The sequence below is a fragment of the Erythranthe guttata genome, chromosome 14 (genome assembly GCF_056151865.1).
Source record: "Erythranthe guttata isolate IM_541 chromosome 14, IM_541, whole genome shotgun sequence".
Lineage (NCBI taxonomy): Eukaryota > Viridiplantae > Streptophyta > Magnoliopsida > Lamiales > Phrymaceae > Erythranthe > Erythranthe guttata.
This window is the reverse complement of record NC_142546.1, coordinates 7,449,843-7,469,734: the sequence shown is the minus strand read 5'-3', so window position 1 is coordinate 7,469,734 and position 19,892 is coordinate 7,449,843. Positions and strand designations below refer to the sequence as shown.

At 35.9% G+C, this 19,892-nt stretch overlaps 5 protein-coding genes across 6 annotated transcripts; 2 read left to right on the top strand and 3 right to left on the bottom strand.

The window, feature by feature from the left end:
* Positions 1–970: 970 nt before the first annotated feature.
* Positions 971–3,241, bottom strand: LOC105960144 (F-box/kelch-repeat protein At1g22040). The gene is made up of 2 exons (XM_012984315.2): positions 3,128–3,241; positions 971–2,715 (listed from the first exon to the last, which is right to left on the bottom strand). Exon 2 carries the CDS (start codon positions 2,617–2,619, stop codon positions 1,177–1,179), a length of 1,443 nt encoding a protein of 480 aa, XP_012839769.1. The 5' UTR covers positions 2,620–2,715; positions 3,128–3,241; the 3' UTR covers positions 971–1,176.
* Positions 3,242–5,986: 2,745 nt separating this feature from the next.
* On the top strand, positions 5,987–6,532 carry LOC105960122 (putative CCR4-associated factor 1 homolog 11). The gene has a single exon (XM_012984297.2). It carries the CDS (start codon positions 5,987–5,989, stop codon positions 6,530–6,532), a length of 546 nt encoding a protein of 181 aa, XP_012839751.2.
* Positions 6,533–6,757: 225 nt separating this feature from the next.
* On the bottom strand, positions 6,758–8,251 carry LOC148765045 (uncharacterized). The gene has a single exon (XM_088812655.1). It carries the CDS (start codon positions 8,249–8,251, stop codon positions 6,758–6,760), a length of 1,494 nt encoding a protein of 497 aa, XP_088668781.1.
* Positions 8,252–14,156: 5,905 nt separating this feature from the next.
* LOC105960123 (putative CCR4-associated factor 1 homolog 11) lies at positions 14,157–15,405 on the top strand. Its single transcript, XM_088813706.1, has 2 exons — positions 14,157–15,144; positions 15,236–15,405. The coding sequence occupies exons 1-2, from the start codon at positions 14,241–14,243 to the stop codon at positions 15,259–15,261; spliced, it is 930 nt and encodes a 309-aa protein (XP_088669832.1). The 5' UTR covers positions 14,157–14,240; the 3' UTR covers positions 15,262–15,405.
* A 105-nt stretch (positions 15,406–15,510) lies between these two features.
* Positions 15,511–19,241, bottom strand: LOC105960145 (putative LL-diaminopimelate aminotransferase, chloroplastic). 2 transcript variants are annotated; one of them, XM_012984316.2, is made up of 10 exons: positions 19,026–19,241; positions 18,779–18,804; positions 18,621–18,694; positions 18,343–18,459; positions 18,033–18,095; positions 17,736–17,840; positions 17,445–17,495; positions 16,457–16,777; positions 16,135–16,341; positions 15,511–16,037 (listed from the first exon to the last, which is right to left on the bottom strand). In XM_012984316.2, the coding sequence occupies exons 1-10, from the start codon at positions 19,103–19,105 to the stop codon at positions 15,747–15,749; spliced, it is 1,335 nt and encodes a 444-aa protein (XP_012839770.1). In that variant the 5' UTR covers positions 19,106–19,241; the 3' UTR covers positions 15,511–15,746. The 2 variants fall into 2 exon arrangements, with proteins under 2 accessions (XP_012839770.1, XP_088669831.1); XM_088813705.1 differs by having other exon boundaries at positions 18,904–19,044.
* Positions 19,242–19,892: the final 651 nt, after the last annotated feature.

Below are 19,892 nucleotides of genomic sequence, written 5' to 3'. Positions count from 1 at the left end.
ATTGTTGTGTATTTTCTTTCTTTTTAGGACAAGTTCTTCTTACGGGGTCGAGTTTAACTCATTCAATTTGATTAAGAACCAATCACTATCGAATAAGGATTTTCCTTTTTGATATTTGCATCAAAGTGATTAAAAGCCAATCACAATTGAATAAGGATTTCTTCTCTTCTTGATTTTATTTTGGTAAATTACGTCAACACCCTGAGGTAAGGTCAAATTGCGAAACCTCCCTCATGTTTTGGTAATTACAATCACCCCTCATCAATATATATATATATATATATATATATATATATATATATATATATATATATATATATATATATATATGGGTTTAATCCCACTTTGCACACACCCTCAAAAGACAATAAATCATTCAGAATGCACCCGTAATTGAATAATAAAGTATAATTCATTTTTTATTGGTTTTTTTTCCTGAGTGCAAAATAACAAATTAAATTATTATTTTTTTCAACCGCCAACTTAATTGCAAGCGCAAAAAGTGCGAAATAATAATAATCACATTGGACAATTGTGAAAAAATATATATACTTACAAAATAAAATCAAATAAACGGATATCATGAAATTATTTGATTGATAGATATTTTACTGTAATTGGTGGAATTTTAGGAAGAAAATTTGATTTTAAAATAACTTGACAACGAAATAGATGAAGGATTTTTTTTCGTAAAATATTTTTTTGTGATAAAAAACATAATTTTTAAATACCACTAAAAATATTAAATTACTTTTATTAGCTTTAAAAACTCACGTGGGGTGCACTATGCATCATATATTGTGTTTCAATGGTGCAAAATGCCAAAGTGGTATATTTCAGGGGTGCAAAGTGGGATTAAGTCATATATATATATATATATATATATATATATATATATATATATATATATATATATATATATATATATATATATATATATATATATATAAAATAGCCTCACATTGTCATAAAAGATAACAAGAAAAACGAATGCACCAACTAAACCTTGATCAACAAACACATCCATAGCACCACACTCATAAACGGAATATACTCGGTCTCCGTAAATTCAGCAATCACCTCGTTACTTACTATATATAGACAAAAGGGTGTTTAGTTATACGCTAAGGCACTCGAATTTAAAACGAGTCCCGAGTAATAAAAATCCCTCGGTAGCTAGATTTCAAGGCTCTGACAGCTAAGCAGCTCTACAGATCCACCGCTCCTCGACCCAACAACTTGCCAAACACTCTCCGAAGAAGAAACCGGAATATTCCCAAAATATTCCTTCAAAGATTCACCCAAATCAGCCAATGATTGAGTCGGAATCGAAGAATCACATCCACTTTCCTTATTTGCCCTCATAACAGATATCTTCTTACTATCCACATCTTTCGCAACCACATGCAAATTTCCAAGAAAACCCGCGAGCAAATACTTACACTCCGGATCCGCCACATCACCAATCGGCACATCTTCTTTTACCACTTTCCAAGAATCGTTTCCACAGTCGTACATCTTGATCCGACCGCTGTCGGGAGAGCTCGAAGAAGGATCCAACGCGTACAAATCACCGTCAACAACCACACTCATCTTATTCCCCGCCTGCCTCGCGGGCCACCCCTCGCCCATGCCAGCTGGCATCTCCGCCCAAGAATTCGTTTCGGGGTCGTACACCTCCCCCCCAACATCGACGTAAAACGGCCAGCAGTACAAGCTCTGCGGCACGTAAATCTTCCCTCTGTACGAAACCATTCCAGTAGCAATTGGCTTGAGCATTTCGGCAAGAAAAGCCGTAGGCAAAACCCGACCTTTCGAGAAGGGCATGTTCGGTAATTCCGACCATTTCCCCGTAAGAGGATCGAAAGCCTCGGCCGATTGAAGAGGTGTAAGTCCTCCGTTCGCCCGCGTGACGCCTCCAACAACGTAGAGTTTGTCGTCTAGGACAGCTGTCTTGGAATATGCTCTGGAGTTAGCCATGGGAGTTGCTTCAGACCAGGCGTTTAAAATCGGATCGTACCGAAAAACGGTGCTCGTCGCCCGGGCCCACGAGAACCCGCCAATGACGTACAGAGAGCTGCCGATTGCTCCGATCGAGCATCCGCAAAACGGGATTTGTTCGAGCGGCTTCTTCTTCTTACAGAGCCAGTTTCTTACAGCAGCACCCGTAATAACGGTCGAACGAGCGATACTACTCCAGATTCTTCTCATTCCATCTTCGGTGGAGGCAATGTTTGGCATTGGAGGCAATCTTTGCCACATACCGGATATTGGATCGAGGGCGTACCAAACGAGCTTATCAGTTTCGGTTTTCTTGGTTAAAACGTAGAGCCACTCCTCTGTTTTGTTGAGTTCTTTTCTTAATTTGAAGAGTTGATCGCTAGTTAGAGCGGATTTCCAGGTCGTGGAGACGCGTTTCGCGTTGAGGTGATAGATTCTCGGGAGTCTGGCGAGAATCTGGATCGAGATTTCATCGGGGAGGTCAGGAAACAGCCGCTCATTTTCGTCGCTAAAGTTGGTAGTCGACGTTCTTTGTCTCTTACTTGCCTCCGTTTGAGAGGCATCGGAAAGTTCGTCGCTGTTCGGTTGGTGATTGCTCGAACTCAATTTAGCTCCCATCGAACGAGTTCTTCACCGTTTTGCAAGTAAAAAACGAAGAGGGTTATCCGCCGACTTTACTTTCGATCGGCTATCTCGTGTGTCGAACACCCATTTCTTGATAGTTCAACAAACCAAACAAGAAGTCAATTACCATAGGATACAACAAAACAAGATAATTACAAAAATAAATTAATTACGTAAATAGAAATTAGCTTCTTCTCGATAAACCCTAACATAAAACATCACACATAATTTAGAATTCTCACTCCAATTCAAAGGAAAAAACAGAAGATCATAACCCTAAAATTCCCACTCAAATTCTAAATTAAAACACACACACACACACACACACACACACACACACACACACACACACAAAAACAAGGAGAACCCAGATAAATTAATGGAATTAAAAAGTGACCCAGCAGAACAAATCAAAATTATTAGTGCTAAAACAAGAAACCCAATCGAATTTAGAATTACAAATTACCAGAAAGAAAAAAGAATTATTGAGGAAATTGTTTACCAGTGGAGAGAAGAAAGTGAAGAGGGGAGTTGAGAAGTAGAGGGCAAGTCTGCAGATCAACGTGATTTTCAACTGGGCAAATTAGCTGACTTTTGCTTCTATTTAATTATTATTATATTTTTATTTATATGTATATTTGTTTTAAAGGAAAAAAATTAATTCATTTATTAAATGAGCTACAGTAAAATCTCAATAGATTAATTATTCGCTAAATTAATAATTTTGTAGAAATAATACTTTATTTCGGTCCCAATTGGGTAAGAATATGCTAAATTAATAGTTTGATAATTTAATACTTTTCTAAATTACTATAATTTTGTTAGTGTCGACTGTATTGATTTATAGAGATTTATCTGTACAACTATATATAAATGGGTTCTACCCTTTGCCGATATAAAGTTATGAAATAGTTGTTGAAATAGATAGTATTTAATTTTAACTATATTAAAAATCAACAAAAAAAAAAAGATCGTAGATAAGTTAAAATTTTAAAATTAAAGATAATAACTTTAAAGAAACGAAAAAAAATGTAAGGGTCGAGATTGTTTATTACAAGTTTGTTTGATCTTCAATTTATTAAAATAACGATTCTAACTTGATCACATGTTTTCATTCGATAAGTTAGGATATTCATCTCGAACTTGAGTAAAAAAGATAAAGATAAAATATGTAAACAAAATCAAACGACTTGAACTCGATTCGTGAACGACTCGATTAATGGAGATGATTACAAGAATAAAACTTAGCCTATAATTTTTAAGAAAACAAATAAAATTGTTTGACCACTTATCGTTACACTAAACAAAGATGTTCCGTCGATCACATGAAGAACAGCAAATTACACAAAAACAACTGAATTAAAGAACGAAAAATATGATTTAATTTTACATATAATAAATTAATAACAAAAAATTTGCAGCCCTCATAATTCATATATTTACAAAATGGATAATGATATACGCAGGCCAAATTAAACATTCAGACATTTTTTTACCATGATTTTTTACCTTTTTACCATAACTATTTACCTTTTGTACTATTCTTACCCAATAAAAAAAAAAAAAATTAAATTGTTGTGCTCGTGCAAAAACATGCGAGCATTTCAACAGTGCTCATCTGATTTCACACGAGCACTGTTGAAATGCTCGCATGTTTTTGCACGAGCATCTTATAAATCAAAAAAAAATAAAAAAAAATTAATCTGCTCGTGTAAAAACACACGAGCGCTTGAAAAGCGTTCGTGTGAAATCACACGAGCACTTTGCAACCGCTCGTGTGTTTTTACACGAGCAATTAAAAAAAATAATAATAAAAATGCCTGCTCGTGTGGATTTACACGAGCACAGTGGATGCGCTCGTGTAAATTCACACGAGCAGGCCAATGTGTGATTTTTTTCGTTTTTTTTTCCAGATTCGTAATCTACATAACAAGAGGATCGTAAAAACGTAAAAATTACCTCCGATCTGTTGACGATTTGCACGGGCTTTGCGAAAGAAAATCGAAAGTTTGAGAGAGTTTTGAGTTTTTTTACTTTTTGTTTTTTGAAGAATGGTAAAAAATGTGCCTGAATGTTTAATTTTGGCCTGCACAAATCATTTCAAGTTACAAAAGGTAATACATATCGAGTAACAACAAAATCAGAAGTCCCACTAAATAATTCTTCTACTCCTAAAATACATGCCACGTCATATATTTTTATTGGAATTTCTTGTTATGATTTACTTTTAAGAGAAAAAAAATATGTTTTTCTATAAAATAAAACCAAAACAATAGTTAATAGAAATTATAAAAAAAAAGTATGTAAAAATAATGGAAGTTGAATAAAATTATTGTTGAAAATAAAAGTGGGGATATATATTTGATTCGGTAAAATCAGTATCTTGGCCCGTTCAAAAGAGGATGGCCCAACAAGGGCCCAATAGGAAGACTCCCGCAGGGCCCAGCATGGAGGCGAGAGGAGGACGGCCCCTCGCTAGCTGAGGAGGAAGGGATTGTCTTTTCGCAGGCTAGAGGTCCGACATAGCCGCCTCACATTTAATGCATGTCTCCTCATGTGTCATGAATATGAGGGAATATGCAGTTTTGGGAATATGTAGCACACAACACTTTTCCTTGAAGAGACAAGTTAAGCTCAACTGAATCTTTATTTGGAGTCCGGAATAATTTGATTAGACGGGTTAAATTGGAGTAAAATCCAGATTGATATCCAAATTTTTCTATAAATAGTAAAATGTCAGATAAGCACACACACGCCTCTATAATTCAAAAATAACTCATTAGTTAGCGAGAGCATCCTATATTAAAGGAACCTACTAATTTCGTCGTCGGAGTGCTAACTCCGGCATCAGCCCGGTTTTTCTTTTTCTGGTCTTATTCTGCAGAACCCGGTATGAAGGAAGAATTCGGTGTAAACAACATCAACGGATTCGGCTAAATCAATATTTACCTTAAAGAAGGGTATAATACGTAAAATATATAATTCAGAGGGGGTAAGTGAAAATTTTGATTGTATAAGGGAGGTAAATGAAAGCAGCCCTTAAATTAACTAAAACTTATAGATTAATGTTTAATTAAAAATCTCATTAGTTATACTTGAATTAAAATCTGACGGAAACAAACAAATTAATAAGAAAAACTTATACTTTAAATGTATTTGAAAACAATTGTATGTATTCGAATGAAACGGCACTACTAAATAATAATCATATACAATTAGGACTAGGAATCCTAGTACTTCAAAGATATTAATAATGTTATATATACAGCAAACGAAGAGAGAACTCTACGTGTTCCTTCTTAATATAACTGACTTTCTTGTCAAAAAAAAAAAAGAAAAAAAAAGAAAACAAAGACGAACGATGTTGTCGCCGGAGATAATTAATGTCTGGCCCCACAATCTCATGTCGGAATTTATTCGCATCAACAACTGTGCATCACTGTTTCCGTACGTCTCCATTGACACGGAATTTCCAGGGACCGTATACCACCAGACCAATATACCCAGACACTCGCTAGAGACTCTCTCCCCGACGGAATTCTACGCCGTGATGAAGAGGAATGTGGATGCGTTGAAGCTCATCCAACTCGGCCTCACCCTCTCCAGTTCCGACGGCAGGTCCCACTGCTCGTGGGAATTCAACTTCCGAGATTTCGATTCCGATCGCGATCTCCAAAACCCCGAATCTGTATCCTTCCTGAAGCGTCAGGGGATCGATTTCTTGAAGAACAAGCAACAAGGAATCGAATCATGGGTATTTGCTTTACTGTTCAGGCGATACATCGCCGGGAAAGAGTTGAAGTGGGCCACGTTTCACGGGCCGTACGATTTACGGTTCCTGATCAAGATTCTGATGCGATCTCTTGGTAAGATCAATAGTTTCTCACGGAAGCGTAAGATTTATTGAAAGAGAAATTAACTTTATTCTGCATAACGATAGAAAAGACTCTACTGACTCTTATATAGACTCTCCTAACTAGACTCATCCTACCACACAACTCTTCTTCCACAAGAAAAGAGATAACTATTACGAATAATTAATACCTAGGACTCCTAAATACTTATAAATAATAATATTCAAATAATATAATAAAATAAGACTCCTAGCAACTTAAACATCTGGGTTGGGTGTTTATCCGATCGTATCATTCCCGTCCTCTTCGAGACAAACCTTGTCCTCAAGGTTTAGTTTTGGAGAATTCTTCACCTGAACCTTGCCTCTCTCACCCCAGCGCTCGATTTTTAGTGCAGCCACTAAATTGATTTCCCTCGTTCTTCCCCGAATTTGGTATTCTCGACCTCCGACATTGAATTTCATTGTTCTCGCTCGGTAATCAATCCACATCGGTCCAAGACTCTCAAGCCAAGGCATACCGAGTACCACATCCACCCCGTTTATTGGTAATGCAAATAGATCGGTTTGGAATTCATATCCTTGCAACATCATCACATTCAACCCAAATTTTCCCCGACACTCTATTTTGTCCCCGTTCGCCACCCGAACCGAGAATGGTTTAATTGGAGTAGCGTGCATGTGCAGTTGACAAGCCAAGCCAGGGTTAATAAAATTTAGACTCGACCCACTGTCGATTAATACCTCGATTGGTTCATTCTTAAGTGTGCCCGTCAAACGCATAGTCGACACTCCGTCCTCGCCTCCCACTGCATTTAGAGATATATGGGGCTCTTCGTCAAAGTTCTCATCATCTCGAACCCTCCCTTCGATCTCAATTAGCAAAGCTTGAGCCCTTTTACATTGATGGCCTCGGACAAACTTTTCATCACAATTAAAACATAAATTTTTTTCACGCCTTTGTTGCATCTCTTCCCATGTCAGCTTTCGTGCCTCCTTTGGGGGTGATCGCTCGACCGGTCCCAAGTTATCGATAGGTAATGTCATGTGCCCTGGCATCACTCCTTTTCCATAGTGTAGTTGTTCCTCTTTTCTCTTGGCCAACTCAATCGCAGTTTGAAGATTCTTCGGTTTGAACAACCTTACAGCGCTTGCGATTTCCTCTTTAAGTCCCGCCATGAAAGCTCCCATTAAAGCCACCTCTGGCCACTCTGGTAAGCAATTCATAAGCCTTTCAAATTCTCCTAAATATTCACTGAACCCTCTCTTTTGACGTAGACGACACATGGATTCATTGGCATCTTCGTAATCCCCATGGCCAAAGCGAAGAAGTAGCCCCCTTTCGAATTGATTCCACGAAATTCGGCGATCTCGATTTGTGCGTTCAAACCATTGCCACCATTGGTTCGCGTCCCCCTCCAGATTGTATGATGCTAACATGATTTTTTTATGCCCGTGAATGTCGTTGGCAAGAAAAAACTGTTTCGCTCTGTTGAGCCATACTCTCGGCTCTTCACCAGTGAATTTCGGAAAATCCATCCGAAACTGGTGGCGTCGCCTTTCCCGTTCACCGTGAGCTGACGCCCGACTCCGAATCGAAGCGTTGGACCCTCGGCTTCCATCGCTATCACCACCAGAAGATTCGTCTGTTGGCGTCTGCGATCCGTTCCTTCTTCGGCGATCCTGACCACGTGCGAGGAGCTGTTGCATTGACGCCTGGATTTCTTGCACCGAATCTTCCAGCCGCTCAAATCGCTCTCGATTTGTAGCCATCGAATCAACGGAGCTTTGATATTATCTCAGCCTCGCTCTGATACCAATTGATGCGATCTCTTGGTAAGATCAATAGTTTCTCACGGAAGCGTAAGATTTATTGAAAGAGAAATTAACTTTATTCTGCATAACGATAGAAAAGACTCTACTGACTCTTATATAGACTCTCCTAACTAGACTCATCCTACCACACAACTCTTCTTCCACAAGAAAAGAGATAACTATTACGAATAATTAATACCTAGGACTCCTAAATACTTATAAATAATAATATTCAAATAATATAATAAAATAAGACTCCTAGCAACTTAAACATCTGGGTTGGGTGTTTATCCGATCGTATCAGATTCTAACCGGGATGGAACTGCCGGAGAGTTTGGATGGATTTATGATGCTCGTGAGGGGTTTCCTCGGTTACGAGGTCTATGATTTGAAGAACGTGGTTCGAGTTTTTGGGCTAGGTGGGGGGCTTGAGGGGGTGGCTAGAAGTTTGAATTTGGAGAGGGTGACGGGGAAAAGGCATCAAGCAGGTTCGGATAGTTTAATGATCATCAGGGTGTTTTTCGAGCTGAAGGGAAAGTGTTCCGAAGAAGAGATGAATCGAGTTTTGCAGAGGTTCAAGTATAAGTTGTATGGTTTGTCTTGAGTTGGTTTTATGCATGCATGCATACAAAACCCTTGCTAGTTGATGAATGGTTTTTGTTGTTAAATTGTGTTCTTCGTTAATTTGTTATCTATGTTTATTTTTGTACTTATGTTTTTTCCCCTCTGCTGTTGGAGCGTAGAAATAGTTGAGTGGGAGATTTATATTATTGATTAATTTAAATTGAATTTCGTATTTGGCTTACAGGGGAAATGAATTTGTAGTTAATTTTTTTTTTTTAATCAGAATTTGTAGTTAATTATGAAGGTTCATGTTTTATTTTTTTTGTTTTTTTGGGGGTCAAAATTTAAATATTCAAAGTAGGATTATAAAGTCTGAAGGGCCAGTTGAAACAATTTACCTTTTCAGGGGGCATGTTTTTTAATTACAAGATTAACTTATGGGGTAATGGCAAATAGGCCCATGACAAGGGCACTTAATTAAAAGAGGGACATCCAACTTTTTTGTCTTTCAAATAAATCGACCACATTCAAACTTATTTGCAAATTAGGAAAATCTCTTTATATATACCAAAATTACCCCCAATTCAATGAAACTCAGTTCAACTTCAATTTCATAATTTACCACCAATTTAGCTCAATTTCATCAATTAACCAATTTTAACCCTAATTTCAATTTTGACCCACCACCACCGAAGACCGCCGGTCGCCGCCGTTGACCGCCGACGATCTGGCGGTCTCCGGCGTTGACTTTTTTTTTTATTTTTTTTTTTGAAAAACATTTTTTTTCCGGCCGGTCAACTGCCGTTGACCGCCGGGTCTCCGGCGTTGACTTTTTTTTTTTTTTTTTTTTGTTGTTTCTTAAAAAATATTTTAATTAATATTACTGTCTTGGCTGCTAAATTACTGTCTCCGGCAGTTATTTAACTGTCGGAGACAGTAATTTAACTGTTAATTGACTTTTTTTTTCTTCAAAAATATTATAATTAATATTAATGTATTCGTTGTTAAATTACTGTCTCCAGCAGTTATTTAACTGTTGGAGACAGTAATTTAACTGTTAATTGACTTTTTTATTCTTAAAAAAGATATTTTTAATTAATATTACTGTATTCGTTGCTAAATTACTGTCTCCAGCAGTTATTTTACTGTCGGAGACAGTAATTTAACTGTTAATTGACTTTTTGTTTTTTTTTTTTTTTCTTAAAAAAAATATTTTTATTAATATTACTGCCTTGGATGCTAAATTACTGTCTCCAACAGTAATTTAACTGTCTTAGACAATAATATTAATAATATTACTGTTCGGGAAAATAATATTCATAATATTACTATCCCAAACAGTAATATATAATATTACTGTCTGAGACAGTAATTTAGTAGCCAAAACAATAATATTAATTAACATATTTTTTTTTCTAAGAAAAAAAAAATTGAAAAAAAAAAAGTGAACGCCGGAGACCGGCGGTCAACGGTGGTTGACCGGCCGGAAAAAAATTTCAGGAAAAAAAAAAAGTTTTCAAACAAATATAAAAAAAAAAAAAAAAAAAAAAGTCAGCGCCGGAATCTGGCCGGAAAAAAATATTTCAGAAAAAAAAAATTTCTGAAAAAAAAAAGTTTTGGGGGTTAATGTGATATATTTGTTTACATCTGGGGTCAATGTGTAATATTAAGGAAGTTAGAGCATAATGGATGGAATTGATAAGAATTATATTATTGAAGGTATTTTAGACTAAAGACATGGGGATGGGTTTAATTGAGAGACTGTTTTTTTTTTTTGTGGACCAAAATGCATTTAAGTCCCATGTGATGGGCCTTTTTGCCATTCGCCCTTAATTTGTATACTAATAGTGCAATTAATAAAAGTTAAAGAGCGGACTTGGCTTCCATCTCTACTGCATTTCAATATAAAAAAAAAAAAAAAACAAAATAATTCCATATATGTGAATTTTAAATTGACTAAAATTACTCCAAATTAAGATGATATAAATAAGGGTAAATTACAAACACCCCCCTGAGGTATGGTTAAATTACAAAAACCCCCCTCTTGTTTGGATAATTACATCTACCCCCCTCAACTATGATTTTTTCTTACCTTTATGGTGCCAAATTCAACATAGTCATCTAGATTCCGTGAAATGTGCTCTAGTTTGTACTATTTGTGTAAAAAATACAGTTTCCGATGCACCACAAACTGATATATACAAGCTAAAAATCACATATTATGGTCATCTTGCTTCATAATGTAGAGTTTGAATGGGATAAAACGGGTACAAAAGTGATAATATTCCATATAATCTCGAAGATTCCACTAAATTTGATGAGTTGAGGGGGGTGGTTGTAATTATCCAAACAAGAGGGGAGTTTTTGTAATTTGGTCATACCTCAGGGGGGTGTTTGTAATTTACCCTATAAATAATGAGAAACACCTTCCACGGGCTGTACGATTTCGCGTACTTGACAAAGATTCTGAACGGCGGGCAATTGTTGCCGAATGATTTAGATGAGTTTATGAGGCACGTGTGGAAGTATTTCAAAACGAATGATTCCGTTTGTTGGATTGCATGGGGATTTGGAGAAGGGGGGTCGTGACCCCCGCGGTGTGAACTTAATGGTCGCCGGAAGAACCGGTTTGGAGATGATGCAAACATTATTCGGGTTGTTAGAGTTGATGAAGAGGAATAGTTGTTCGGGTTTTTCGGACGGGTTGCTGATGATGCAGACGTTATTCGGGTTGGATGCTCGCCCCGTCTTTTGAGTTGATGCGGGAATTGTTTAGATAAATATCATTATCTAAATAATGTTATTGTTATGTTATAACCCTATAAGTTGGTGAACAAATACATTCTATAAATTGTGAATAATATATACGATTTTTGCTTTTTCCTTTTTACTATAATCCACTTAGGCCCCGTTTGGTTGGTAAGATAAAATTAGTCAAGATAAGATTAAAAAATTTAATGAGCTTCAATTATTTTATTGGAGCTTGAAACGTCAAAAAAAACACATTAAAAGGCAAGATAAGTTAAAATAAATCAAGATAAGCCATGATTATATAATTTTGACAGGTCGACCCGGCAAGTTATTGACGATACCAAACATCAGATTAAGTCCAACTATTTAGTTAATCATGACTTATCTTGTCAATTAAACGGGGCCTTAATTAGTAAATTATATAAATTTGATGGATTGTTAAATTCTTGAAGACCTACCCATAAACCTTGTTACAAAATAATCTTAAGCTCATTTAAAAAATCAAAAAATAAAATAAATAAAATAAATAAATAAAGAGAAAAAGACCTCATGATAAGCGGCTGGACCATCATCCAGCATATGACTCCCTTCATTCCATCTGTCCTGACAATTTAACCGTATGATCATACCACTTTAAAGCCTTTTTAGGTGTCTGAAAAATATTAATTTAATGATAGTTTTAGTTAAACCTTAATATATTAATTTAAGTTGATTTATGAAGGTTAATTTTTACATTTAAAAAAAAGGAAAATTACGAAAACCCCTTAAACTTAGGTGAAATAATAAAAAATACCCCCACTTACTCGTAATTACCACAAAACCCCAAAAGTTTGTTTCCTTCTTACACCAACCCCTCACAATGTGACTTTTCACGGATTTTGTTTACTTATTCCAGGGAATAGACTTTACGCAATTTCAGATATTTTCTTTTATTTATGACTTATTTAACAAAAGGTATAACAAAAATCGAAAAGGATTAAAAAAAAATCGAAAAATATTTTTTTAACGAAAAAAAAAGGGAAAGCCTGAAGAAAACAAAATTCGAAAAAAAGTTAAATAAATTGAAAAGGATAAAAAAAATTAAAAATTTAAAAATTTAAAAATAAGAAGATGAAAACTATGTATAATAAGAAAGCTTAATTCGGTTATTTTTAATTGATTGAGTTAATGTTAAGGAAACCAAATATAAAACACTATTAAACAATAGGGAGATAAAAAATTTAAGATTTCATAAGAAACATCCTATAGGTCTATCTATATCTTATAAAATAATAGGCCTATTAATTTATAAAGAAAAATATCTTATTTTATTTTCTATAGCGCAACCTCATTTTTCTTTTTGACCTTTTTTAGAATGGAAATACCTAACCTATAGAGTGGAAAAAAAAAAGAATGAACGAAAAAAAGTGAAATGACGTGAGATTTATGAGGAGTTATTATGGAGAGAGTGTGACATGGGCATTTCGGGTAATTTGAGTCAAATGGACTTATGTCAAGTATTAATTAATAAAATAGATTTATCATGAAGTTAAAATTCAATAAAGGGTGTTTGTCAAAATAGTTCATTATTTAATTGCAAACAACAAGCTACGAAATGCAAAAAACAAACAAAAAAAGAATGTGCATCATTATATTGCAAAATTGTTTTTTCTAATTTACATTCATTTTGGTGTTTGCTATTTACTGAAGTAATAACTAATTTGATGTTGAAATATTATTTTACTATTACAATTTGCATTTTGCAATTATAAATTTATTTCACAATTTTAATACCGAAAACGAATGTAAAATATCAAAATTGAATTTGAAATAACAAAATTGAATTAAAACTTGCATTATGTTGTTGAAAATTTTAATTTGCATTATGTTGTTTAATTTATAATTTGCATCATGAGAGAGACAAGAGAAAGAGATTGAGATAAAGGTAAGAGGAGAAAGATAGAGACTAATATATGTTGGATTTGTTTCATTATTTTACATAAATAATAATTTTTATATAAATATTATTCGAGGGTATTTATGTCGTTATACTAATAATTAAATTTATGGTAAATTTCACTATCCCCTTGTACTTTGGCTCGATATCACTGTACCCGCTTCTACTCTCGATTGTATTGGAAACGGTTATAAAATATTATTATTGAGAGGTGGTTGTAATTACTCATATAAGAAGGGGGTTTTCGTAATTTAATCATACCTCATATGTGGTTGCAATTTACCCTAGTTAATATATATTTGGGCCTACCCTATTTTTGGTAATATTTATTTCTAATTCCTGTATAAAAAGCCTGAAACAAATATTATAAAATAAAAGTTGGAACCGACAAAAAAAAAAATTCAATACGTGAAGAAATCCTTAGTTCGATAGTGGTTGGGTCTTAATCAATTTGATGCAAATACCAAAAAGGAAAATCCTAATTCGATAGTGATTGGTTGTTAATCAAATTGAATGAGTTAAACAAACTCTTCCTAAAGATTTAGTTACCATAATTAATATTTGGCATAAAAACCCAAATACTTGCCTTACAAGTTACCCATATTCTTTATATATACCCTACTTCCGCACTACAGATCTACAATACAACCAAAGAAAAATAAAACAGAAAAAAAAAAATCACTATTGCACAAAACAATGTCGCCTTCTTCTTCTTCGTCTCACGTACAAGTACGCCATGTTTGGGCTTCAAATCTGGAGGAAGAGTTTCGTTACATCGATATGTGTCTGCCGCCCGATCGCCGCCAGTTCATCTTCGTCTCGATGGACACCGAATTTCCGGGGACAATTTACAACCCCGACGGGGTGCCATCACACATGCGCCCCCCGGTGGAATTCTACTCCAACATCAAAAGAAACGTCGATGCGCTAAAACTGATCCAACTCGGCCTGACAATATTCGACAGGTACGGCAATCTACCCCGCTCGGCGGAAACCCGTCTGGAGCAAATTTGGGAATTCAACTTTCAGTTTGATTCTGCCGTCGACCCCCATAACACGGAATCCGTATCCTTACTCGAGAAACAAGGGATCGATTTGTCGCGGAACAAGAAATACGGGATCGACTCACGCGAGTTCGCCCTGCAGTTCAAGTGCTCGGAGCTGGGGATGCGGTCGTGTTCCGGCAGGCTGGTCTGGCTCACCTTCCACGGGCCGTACGATTTCGCGTACTTGACAAAGATTCTGAACGACGGGGAATTGTTGCCGGATGATTTAGATGGTTTTATGAGGCAAGTGTGGAAGTATTTCAAAGGGAATGTCTACGATTTGAAGAGTATGATTCCGTTCGTCGGACTTCACGGGGGTTTGGAAAAGGTAGCTCGGAGTTTGAACTTGAAGAGGGCCGTCGGAAAAAGTCACCAGGCGGGCTCCGACAGCTTGCTGACGATGCATGCGTTTTTTGGGTTGATGAAGAATTGCTTGGAGATGGGGGGTCGCGACCCCCGGGCGAGTAGTTTGAACTTGATGATCACCGGAAATACCGGTTTGGAGAGGATGCAGACATTATTCGGGTTGTTCGGGTTGATGAAGAGGAATAGTTGTTCGGGTTTGAACTTGATGATCACCGGAAATACCGGTTTGGAGAGGATGCAGACATTATTCGGGTTGTTCGGGTTGATGAAGAGGAATAGTTGTTCGGGTTTGGACGGGTTGCTGACGATGCAGACACTATTCGGGTTGAATGCTCGTGCCGTCTTTTGAGTTGCTGCGGGAATTTTCATTACTTAAATACACTTTAAGTAGCAAATGTAACATTTACCCCTTATTAACAGATTTAGTAATTAAAGTTTAACTTTAATGACATGTCAACGCTCTTTTGTCTATATATAGTAAGTAACGAGGCGATTGCTGAATTTACGGAGATCGAGTATATTCGGTTTTTGACAATGTGAGGCTATAGCATCTATGATTATATATATTAATGCAATTTTATTAAAGAAATTTCAAACTAGTTACAGGATACAATGCTGAAACTTTGCTCTTTTCAGTCTTTTATTATTAAAAGAAAACAATAATAATAAAAAAATGCTCGATTTTTGCTAGTATAAAAACCGAAATATGCTAAATTAACTACGAAGTTCCACGACGAAAATAGCAATATTCCGATTTTTTCTTGAATATATAGAGCATTTTACGTATGCGTTAGAGAAAGCTCCTTAGCCTCCTCGAAGCTTCAAGTATGTTTTCTCTTTGACCGAATGCAGTAACCCTTATAAACTCTTTCCCAGCTGGACCAAATCCACTCCCCGGAACTGTAATTATGTGCGTTTTCTCGAGAATTTCACCAAACACGTCCCAAGAATTCGAACCGGGAAAATGCACCCAAAGATACGGCGCGTTTACGCCTCCGTAAACTCTCAACCCCATCGACTTAAAAGTCTCCAACAGAATCTCGGCATTCTCCTTGTAGTAGTCGATAAGTGAGATTACAGCCTGAAATAAAGTTTCGATATTAACCATTTTGCCCAAAAAAAAAAAACAAGTTTAGAATCACTTATTGCAAACTTAACTTGTGATGTAAGAAACTGACCTTAAAACCCTCTTTGGATAAGCTAGCTAGCCCACCTGCTTGAGCTATTCTCGAAGCTCCATTAAAGCATGTACATACAATTCGATTGAAGTCGTTTATTACAGGAAATCCATTCGAGTACAAGAGTTCTTTTGGCACTACGGTCCAGCCTAAGCGGACCCCGGTGAATCCAGCAATCTTGGAGAAGGATGAGACTTCTATAGCAACCTGTGGCAAAGAATAGAGTCGAAATTAACATGTGAATTTTATCATTTTTATTTATGGTAACAAATAGAGTTTCAAACGGATTTTATAAACGATCACTTTTTTTTTATAAGTTTACCTTTTCAGCCCCGGGAATTTCGTATATCGAACGAGGACTTTCATCGGAAATATAAACAGCATATGCCGAGTCGTATACGATGATGGATCCATTCTCTTGTGCGAATCGAACGACTTGTTCTAATTGCTGACGAGATGCTGCATGGCCAGTGGGGTTGTTTGGAGAGCAGAAGAAGATAACATCTGTTCTACCGGTTTTCGAGAGATCGGGGAAGAAACTATTCTCGGGTTCACATTTCATGTACTGGATATTTTTATACGACCCCGATTCTTTCTCGACATCGCCAGCCTGTCCGATTATCACGCTTGAATCTATATAGGCCTGTCTTGATTCATGTATTGTAAGAAAACATCAAAAGTAACATAAATCTGTAAAGAACACACGTCGTAATGCATGATGGAATGATCGGTACATAAATACTTTCAAGCCATTTCTGAGAAGCGGAGAAACAATACAGTAGAACCTCGATAACTTAATACTCAATAAATTAATAACCTTGATTAAATAATAGTTTCTCACTGTCCCGACTCCGTGAAAACGTGTTAAATTATCAACTCGATAATTTAATAAATCGCTAAATTAATAGAATTTCCCTAGTCCCGACTGCATTAATTTATAGAGGTTATTTATAGAGGTTAACTGTACATGTAAAAGAAAGATGAGTAAATGATCACAATTTCAAACAATGATAATTGAGCAAATCTGAGTTATATATACTATTGAAATCTGAGAATATATCTGAAATTAAACGAGAACGGAATCACGGGAATTTACTATATAGTTTCCTGAATTAATGATGTGGGGAGTCTCATATCATGATTTCTTGTTTTTCGTAGTTTATTTATTAGTTTCCTCTATTTATTTTCCGGGTTTTCATTATTCAGATCAGAGAATTAACCATTTTCTCAATCTCGTTTCTTTCTTTTTTTTAGATACACTATTACTTACAAAATTTAATATCAAAGTAACGAAAGTTTCGAACTATCACCGGAAAAATTGGATCTTGAACCGCAATGGACATTTTAGATCCAAAGAGAAGCTGCAAGGAAACAAAGCAAATTGTTAAATCACTTCCCAAAATCCCAGCTGAGCCAGCATAGGGCTATGGGGGCCATGGCCCCCCACCCCTTTTCAAGAATCTAGTTTTGTTATAAAGTTTTTTTTTAATTTTGAATGTATATGCGGTCACAAAATTCTGACCCCGCCACTGCAGAAGCCTAATGCCACATCTCAGTTATTACGTACATTTTTTTCTGGACGAACGGGATAAAAATAATACCTGCAAACGAGATATATCGCACTGTGCACCGTCTGATACAAATACTTCCGTGTCTTTTATGCCCATATCTTTGTAGAATGTCTCTGCTATTGCTTTCCTTAGTTCCTGCAACACCGGGGACTTGAGTTTTTGCCTTGGAGAAAACGAACTTCACAACATCTTATACACGATTACAATATCTTCTTATAAATTAATTTTTCAGTAGACGAACATAAAATAAAGGCTTGGATCTAGTTAACACGCACGACCAAGTTATAAAAGAAGAAGAAGACAGATGGCGATCAAGCATTGCTTTACCTTGCTACCTTGTTCAGCTCCATACCCCCTGTAACCCGTACGTGTTGAGAGGCTGTGTGCATACTGGAAAAATAGAATGTCAGCAAACATAAAACAATGCATTGATATAAACGAGGAGGCATGAGCATGCAATTTTGTGACCAAGTACACCAAGAAAGCAAAACATTTATTCACACGGTAAAAAAAAACCACAATTTTCGAGGTCGTATTAAAAATAACTATTATTCTTCAAGAAAACCAGGCGAAATCCTGCCTTCATAAGATAACAAATCATCAACACCACAAACATTAGAGTTCGCTCGAAACTTACGTTAGCCATGCTCGAAGCCACAACATCTGGTAATGGCTCCGTAGTATCACCAATCCCAAGGCTGATCACTTTTGCATTAGGATATTTCTTAATGTGCTCGAGTTCACGTGCAGAAATCTGTAATATATAGCAAGCCATTACATTCACAATAGCAGGTGATTAAAAGTTTCATTTTCCATCAAAAAGATTAAAAAAAATTAATAAAAAAAAGGAAAAAATAGGTAATCGGGCTGTCCTGCAGCAAAGAATACAAGGATAGATACGAACGAACTACCAACCTCAGGGAACAAATAGTTATATTGCAGCCTCTCCAATGTTGGATTACGAGCAACTTTTGTACGATAACTTGTAACTGCATGAATTATAAATATTGTTCAACAATGATATATACTGATGAAAAATCTCGATTCGTCTTACAATAAAGGTGATCACATACCGTTTCCATTGTCTTGTGATGTGAAGCTGCATGAAAACCAAATGACACAATGCATTATTGAAGAGGCAAGTATAGATATAATAAACAGATTACGAAGAAAAACAAAGCTCAATCTAATGCATTACCTAGCTCTAGTTCGATAAATGGTTTTGCAAGGCATGAAACTGAAAGATAAACTCTTATACATTTTCGGAGCTAACTTATAAATGTCAAAATAGTAGATAATAGATAAAGTATGAATGAGCACATTTTACGAATGGAGGGGCGACCGAGTTTTATACTCGTGCTAATAGCAAAAGAAAAGGTTGTGTCGCTCTCAGGTTGCATCCTCGTCTGATGTCAAAGTAGGAATGCCTTGAATAAGTCCTGTAATTTTTGGTCCTTTAAACTTTACGTGTTCACACGTGCGAAAAAAATCTAGTGGTTCAGAAACATAGATCATATTCCATGGTCTCTTTTCTCCATTCGTAGTTGTTGGATTATGGCATCCGCGTAATTTACAAAACATAGACCAGAACAAGATTACCTTTTTAAAAGCTCCTACTTGTGATTTCTTCCCTTAGTTAATTGTTCTATACACCAAAAACAATCAACGGAAAACCAAAACTTTGTGCTATGGCTTTGATAGTCGTGCACTTCAGTAAAGGAAACTTATAAAGTATAGAGTTTGACCAAATACTCCCTCGAGAACATAGCAATACTTTAATGTACCGCCAGATAATCGCAAACCAATTCGGAAGATATATAACACAACGAGATTATAAGTGTGGTTGAGTTGTTATATGTGCAATTTGATCCAATTTTTTTTACTGTGCATTAGATTCAAGTTGTACTGAAGAGAAATCGATCCAACAGTTAATATGGATGCCTATGCATTAAACCATAGCCATGCAGCAAGAAATCGAAGTCATATGACTAATCTTAAATGCACATGACAAATATTATCTTCCATCTTTGAAATGTCAATAGGAAAATGTCCTCGTCTTCCATTTCCATGCAGCAAAGAAAAACATTCAAAACTACGATTTTGACTTTACAAGTGGTTAAAAAGACATAGAGACAAATAAAAGTAATCGGGGCTTTTTTTTCCACACTTTACTTTCACATTAGTAAA